The sequence below is a fragment of the Choloepus didactylus genome, chromosome 4 (genome assembly GCF_015220235.1).
Source record: "Choloepus didactylus isolate mChoDid1 chromosome 4, mChoDid1.pri, whole genome shotgun sequence".
In the NCBI taxonomy this organism is placed as follows: domain Eukaryota; kingdom Metazoa; phylum Chordata; class Mammalia; order Pilosa; family Megalonychidae; genus Choloepus; species Choloepus didactylus.
The window spans coordinates 75,400,311-75,407,803 of NC_051310.1; the positions used below are offsets into that span (position 1 = coordinate 75,400,311).

The window sequence follows — 7,493 nt, forward strand, 5'->3', positions numbered from 1 at the left end:
AGTACAACTAAAAGGTGAAGAGACAGAGGAGTATGGTAACAGTGTATGAGTATGACATTGAAGGTAAGTTGGTATCACATCAAATGTGATTGTTACATATTTAGGATGATAAATTTAAGCTCCATGGTAACCTCAAAGAAAAGATATGAAAAATATATACCAAAAGAAATGAGAAGGTGTTCAAAATTTTACAATGCAAAAAATAAAATAAATATGAAAGCATTTTTAGCAGAAGAATTGAGGGGCATAAAGGTATAAAACTGACAAAGGGAGAATACCAAGAAGGCAGAAGAAAGTCCTGCAGTATCAGGAGTTACTTTAAAAGCAAATGGATTAAATTCTCCAGTCAAAAGATAGAAAGAATTTATAAAAAAAAAAGTATGACCAAACTATATGCTGTTTAAAAGTGACTCATGTTAAATTAAAAGATCCAAGTTGTTTGAAAGTGAAAGGATAGAAAAAAAATAACCATGCAAATTTCAAACAGAACAGAGCTGGAATATCTATGCAAATATAGATAAAATAGCCTTTAAGGAAAAAACTGTTATGAGGGACAAAGAAGGTCACTATATACAGATAAAGGAATAAATTCATCACGGAGACAAAACAATTATAAACATAAATTTACCTGGCAGCAAATATCCGAAATAATATGAAGCATGTATTGACATAACTGAAGAGAGAAATAGACAGTTATATATTAGTAGTAGGAGATTTCAATATATCACTTTCAATAATGAATACATCTACACAGAAGATTAATAGGGACAGATTTTAACAATATGACAAACCAACTAGACTTAACAGATACATATATAGAACACTTCACCCAGCAACAGCAAATCACACATTCTCCCCTAGTGCACATGGTTCATTCCCAGGAATAGACCTTGTTTCAGGTCATAAAACAAGGCTTGAAATTCCAAAAATAATGAAAGCATATAATATGTATTCTCTGACCATAATGGAATGAAGCTAGAAATCAACAACAGAGGGACAACTGGAAAATTCACAAATATGTGGAAGTTAAACATGTACTTAAACAACCAATGGGCAAAATAATAAAAAAAAAAAAAAAAACACAAGGGAAATTAGGAAATACCTTGATGTGAATAAAAATTAAAACACAACACACCAAAACATGGGATGCAGAAAAGGCTGTGCAGAGAGGGAAATTTATAGCCCTAAATGCTTATATTAAATAAAAAGAATGATTGCAAATCAGAGACCTAACTTAGTGGAGGATCTAGAGAAAGAGCAAACTAAACCTAAAGTGAGCAGAAGGAAGGAAATAAAGATGAGAATAGAGATAAATGAAACTGAGAATTAAAAAAATAAAAAAAAATCAACAAAACCAAGATTTGGATCTTTGAAAAGATCAGTAAAATCAACAAAACCGTTAGATATAATAAAGAAAGAGTGAGAACACAACCAAAATCAGAGAGAAAAGAAGGGTCATTACTGCCTATAATGTTTAAATAAGGAATATCAGAGGATGTTTTAAACAATCATATGCCAACAAATTAAATAACCTTGATGAAATGAACAAATTTGAAGAAATACACAAACTATGTACACTGGCTCATGAAGAATCAGAAGAGTTCAACAAATCAAAAACATGTAAAGACATTGAATCAGTAATCAAACACAACCCAACAAAGCAAAGCCCAGGACCAGATGGCTTCACTGGTAAACTTTATCAACCATTCCAAGAAGAAGTAACACCAATTCTGCTCAAAATCTTTAAGAAATTGAAGAGGAGGGAATACTTCCTAACTCATTCTATTAGGCTAACAAGACCCTAATATCAAAGCTATATAAAGATTCCATGAGAAAAGAAAATTACAGAGCAATATTCTTCATTAATACAGATGCAAAAATCCTCAATAAAATATTAGCAAACTGAATACAACAGCATGTTAAAAGAATTATACACCATGATGAAGCTGGATTTATCTTAGGTATGCAAGGGTGGTTTAACACAAGAAAACTAATTAATGTAATACACCACATTAATAGAACAAAGCAAAAGACACATATGATTGTCTCAATTGACACAGAAATTTGAAAAAAAATCCAGCACCCCTTCTTGATAAAAATACTTATTAAACTAGGAATAGAAGGAAACTTCCTCAACATGGGGCATATATGAAAGAGCATAAATGAAAAACCCACAACTAACATTATATTCAAAGGTGAAAGACACACATCTTTCCCTCTAAAAACAGGAAGAAGACAAGGGTGCCCACTGTCACCACTGTTATTCAACATAGTGCTGGAGGTTCTAGCCAGAGCAATTACACAGGAAAAATGAAAGACATCAAAGCTGGAAAGGAAGAAGAAAAATAAAGGCATCAAAATTGCAAAGAAAGTAGTAAGACTCCTGCTATTTGCACATGACATGATCCTACATACAGTAAATCCTAAAAAAATTCCACAAATCTACTAAAGCTAATTAAACTCAGTAAAGTGGTGGGGTACATATCAGTACTATAGTACTGTTCACTATACACTAGTAAATTAACAGTTTGAAGAGGAAATCAAGAAAAAAATCCATTTACAATAGCAACTATAAGAATTATCCAGGAATAAATTTAACCAAGGATTTAAAGGATCTAAACACAGAAAAACACAAAACATTGCTAAAAGAAATCAAAGAAGACCTAAATATATAGAAGGAAATTCTGAGTTCATGGATTGGAAGACTATTGTCAAGATGTCAAATCTACCTCAAATGACTTGCAGCTTAAGTGCAATCCCCCAAAAATTTCAACAGCCTTAACAGAAATGAAAAAGCCAATCATCAGATTTTATGGAAGTGGGAGGCATCCTGGATAGTCAAAAACATCTTTCCAGAGAAGAACTAAGTCGAAGAACTCAGACTTCCTCATCTTAAAACTCATTGCAAAGCTACAGTAATCAAAAACAGCATGTTACTGGCACAAGGATAGACATATAGCCCAGTAGAACATAACAGAGTTCAGAAATAAACCCTCACATCTATGGCCTACTGAGTTTTGAGTAGGGGGTCAAGTCTACTCATTGGGGAAAAGATATTCCCTTCAAGAAGTAGTGCTGGAAAAACTATATACATACATACAAAAAATTAAAGTAGACCCCTACCTCAAGATATGTAAACTCAAAACAAAAATTAATTCAAAATGGATCATATAACTAAGTTAAAGAACCAGAGATATAAAAATATTAGACAAAAACATAAGGAAGCATCTTCAATATATTATGTTAGGCAACAGTTTCTTAACAGTTTTCACCCAAAGCACAAGCAACAAAAGAAACAAGAGATAAACGGGACTCCATCAAATTAAAAATTTTTCTGCATCCCAAGTTTCATTCTGTAAATAAAGAGACAACCGACAGACTGAGAATAAATATTTAGAAACCACATTTCCATAAGGGTTTAATATCCAGAATATATAAAGAATCTGACAACCCAATCAAAATATGGGTAAAAAGACTCAAATTGACATTTCTCTAAAGAAGAAATAGAAATGGCCAAAAGGCAAACACAAGTGCAAGTAGCTCATTATTCACCATTAGGGAAATGTAAATCAAAACTTCAGTGAGGGGACTGGGGGAGCAGGGCAAGCGGAGAGCCGTGTTCCTGAGGCGGTGGCGGCATCTCCGACGGAGGAGGAGGGCGGGGAAGGAGGATGGAGCAAGCTGGGGGTTGGGACTGGCGCTAGCCGCAGCGGCTTGGCTCGTACAGTGGGAGAGCAGCGGCTGCCCCTGGGAGTTGTGGTGTCGGGAGCCCTGCTGGGTGCCACCGCTGCCGCCGCCTGGGTCGGTGGGAAGGAGGGAGGAGACGCTCAAGGGGAGCGAACTGGGGAAGACGGAGCGGGCTCTGCGCCGGGCGGCCGGGCGGCGGCGGGGGGGGGCAGCGACCGCAGCCGGGGCGACGCGGGAGGATGGAGCAAGTGGAGATTCTGAGGAAATTCATCCAGAGGGTCCAGGCCATGAAGAGTCCGGACCACAATGGGGAGGACAACTTCGCCCGGGACTTCATGCGGTTAAGAAGATTGTCTACCAAATATAGAACAGAAAAGATTTTTCCTACAGCTACTGGAGAAAAAGAAGAAAATGTGAAAAAGAACAGATATAAGGACATACTGCCATTTGATCACAGCCGAGTTAAATTGACTTTAAAGACTCCTTCTCAAGATTCAGACTATATCAATGCCAATTTTATTAAGGGTGTCTATGGACCAAAAGCATATGTGGCAACCCAAGGACCTTTAGCAAATACAGTTATAGATTTTTGGAGGATGATATGGGAGTATAATGTTGTAATCATTGTAATGGCCTGTCGAGAATTTGAGATGGGAAGGAAAAAATGTGAACGCTACTGGCCTTTGTATGGAGAAGACCCTATAACATTTGCACCATTTAAGATATCTTGTGAAGCTGAACAAGCAAGAACAGACTACTTCATTAGGACACTCTTACTTGAATTTCAAAATGAGTCTCGTAGGTTATATCAGTTTCATTATGTAAACTGGCCAGACCATGATGTTCCTTCATCATTTGATTAAATTCTGGACATGATCAGCTTAATGAGGAAGTACCAAGAACATGAAGATGTACCTATTTGTATTCATTGCAGTGCAGGCTGTGGAAGAACAGGTGCCATTTGTGCCATAGATTATACATGGAATTTACTAAAAGCTGGGAAAATACCAGAGGAATTTAATGTGTTTAATTTAATACAAGAAATGAGAACACAAAGGCATTCTGCAGTACAAACAAAGGAGCAATATGAGCTTGTTCATAGAGCTATAGCCCAGCTGTTTGAAAAACAGCTACAACTATATGAAATTCATGGAGCCCAGAAAATTGCTGATGGAGTGAATGAAACTAACACTGAAAATATGGTCAGTTCCATATATTCTGAAAAACAAGATTCTCCTCCTCCATAGCCACCAAGGACCCACAGTTGTCTTGTAGAAGGGGATGCTAAGGAAGAAATACTGCAGCCTCCAGAACCTCACCCAGTGCCACCCATCTTGACACCTTCTCCCCCTTCAGCATTTCCAACAGTCACTACTGTGTGGCAGGACAATGACAGATACCATCCAAAGCCACTGTTGCACATGGTTTCATCGGAACAACATTCAACGGACCTCAATAGAAACTATGATAGATCAACAGAATTTCCAGGGAAAAATGAATCACCTATTGAACAGACAGAGAAAAAGTTGGAGCGAAATTTAAGTTTTGAGATTAAGAAGGTTCCTCTCCAAGAGGGACCAAAAAGTTTTGATGGGAACACACTCTTGAATAGGGGACATGCAATTAAAATTAAATCTGCTTCACCTTGTATAACAGATAAAATCTTTAAGCCACAGGTGTTGAATTCAGGGGATTTAAAAGTGGAAGATATTTCTCAGAATTCTTGTGTGGACTGCAGTGCAACACTGTCACATAAAACTCCAGTTATTCCAGCAGAAGAAAACCAGAAGAATTCAGACACACCTCCAAGGCCAGACCACTTGTCTCTTGATGAGAAAGGACATGTAATGTCATCATTTTATGGACCTGAAAATGCCCTACCCACGCCTGATTCATCTAAAGGCAAATCTTCAGATACCCATTGTCAATCTGTTAAAACTGTAGGTTTAACATCAAGTCCTACATCACAAATTGAAACCCATGGTCTTGTGGATCATCATAACAATTCACCTTTACTCAGAGCACCCCTCAGTTTTACTAATCCTCTTCACTCTGATGACTCAGACTCGGAAGAAAGGACCTCTGATGGTGCTGTGACCCAGAACAAAACTAATATTTCAACAGCAAGTGCCACAGTCTCTGCTGCCACTAGTACTGAAAGCATTTCTACTAGGAAAGTATTGCCAATGTCTATTGCTAGACATGATATAGCAGGAAAGATAAATTCAGGTGCTGAAAAAGATGTTGATGTTAATGAAGATTCACCTCCTCCCCTACCTGAAAGAACTCCTGAATCTTTTGTATTAGCAAGTGAACATAATACAACTGTCAGATCTGAATGGAGTGAACTTCAAAGTCAACAACAATATGAACCAAAAAAATCTGAAGGCCTGATAACCTCTAGAAATGAAAAATGTGATCATCCAGCAGAAGGTGTTCACACAGAGACTTGTATAGAATGTCCACTTACTTTCATTGACAAGAAAGATGAAATATCAGAAGGTCCAACAGAGACCACAGATATTGGTTTTGGTAATCGCTGTGGAAAACCCAAAGGACCACGAGATCCACCTTCAGAATGGACATGATGCAGGGAGCTAAAAGACACTTTAAATTATACTGGAAAAATTCAAGTGCCACTGAAAGCCAGATTAAAAGTATTCCATCTTAAAAATGTGGGACTAACAGCAGTGTAGATTGTTACCTTAAAATTTTTTGCTGGGACCATCTACCTGCCTTATACTACACTTAGGAAAAAGTATTACATATGGTTTATTTTCTAACTCCAAGTGTTATTGCCTTAATGTCTCTTAACCCTGTTACACGCTGCTTGTAGACATGTTAATATAGTAATACTTTTATGATAAATTGAGTTTAAGAACTACTCTTTTGCTAATGTTTTATCATGTATGCGTTACTTTGTATATGTACAGGGCAAGTAGGTATATAATTTGATAAAGTTGCAGTCATATTATTAACAGAAGATGTAAGAAATCTCTGCATGGTCTAAATTTTTGTGTACCTTATTTGTAAATTATTTGCCCTGAAGTTTTAGAAAATAGTTTCAGAATTTTAAAATTGCTGGATTCATGCAGCCAGCATTACAGGTTATCAGAGATCAAAGATTGTAATAATAATGCATTTTGTAAATTGTAAGCAAAAAATTATTTTTATATTATATACTAATTGTCCATCCTAATTGTTCTTGTTTAATCTAGTCATGGAGATTCAGTAAGTGCCTTGGAACAATATTGAATTCTCTTAGCCTGTGAGTGTTACTTTAATATTTGAATTCAACTGAGATTAGAAGAGTATCAAAATATATGTATGTTTCAGGATATTGGACCTGCCATTAAAAAAAACAAAAACAATTTTACAGTGCAAAAAAAAAAAAAAAAAAACTTCAGTGAGATGGTATTTCATATTCACTAGAATGGCTACTATTAAAAAGCAAACAGAAAAGAAGTGTTTGAAAAGGTGAGGAGAAATACGAAAACTCATTTGCTGTTGATGGGAATGTAAAATGGTGCAGCCACTGTGGAAAGCATTTCGGTGGTTCCTCAAAAAGTTAAGTAGAGAATTACCATATGACCCAGCAATGCCACTTCTAGGAATATACCCAGAAGAACTGAAAGCAGGGACTTGAACAGATATTTGTACACTGATGTTCACAGCAGCAATATTTAGATTTGTCAAAAGATGGAAGCAACCAATGAATGGATAAACAGAATTTGGTATGTACACAAAATAGAATATTATTCAGCCATAAGAAGCAATAAAGTTCTAATCTGCTACAACATGGATGA

At 36.3% G+C, this 7,493-nt stretch overlaps 1 protein-coding gene across 1 annotated transcript; it reads left to right on the forward strand.

Moving 5' to 3' along the window:
• The first annotated feature begins 3,886 nt into the window (after positions 1–3,886).
• LOC119533245 (tyrosine-protein phosphatase non-receptor type 12-like) lies at positions 3,887–7,063 on the forward strand. The gene is given in 1 exon segment (XM_037835327.1): positions 3,887–7,063. A coding segment is annotated over 1 exon segment (2,349 nt). The 5' UTR covers positions 3,887–3,926; the 3' UTR covers positions 6,276–7,063.
• The last annotated feature ends 430 nt before the right edge of the window (positions 7,064–7,493 follow it).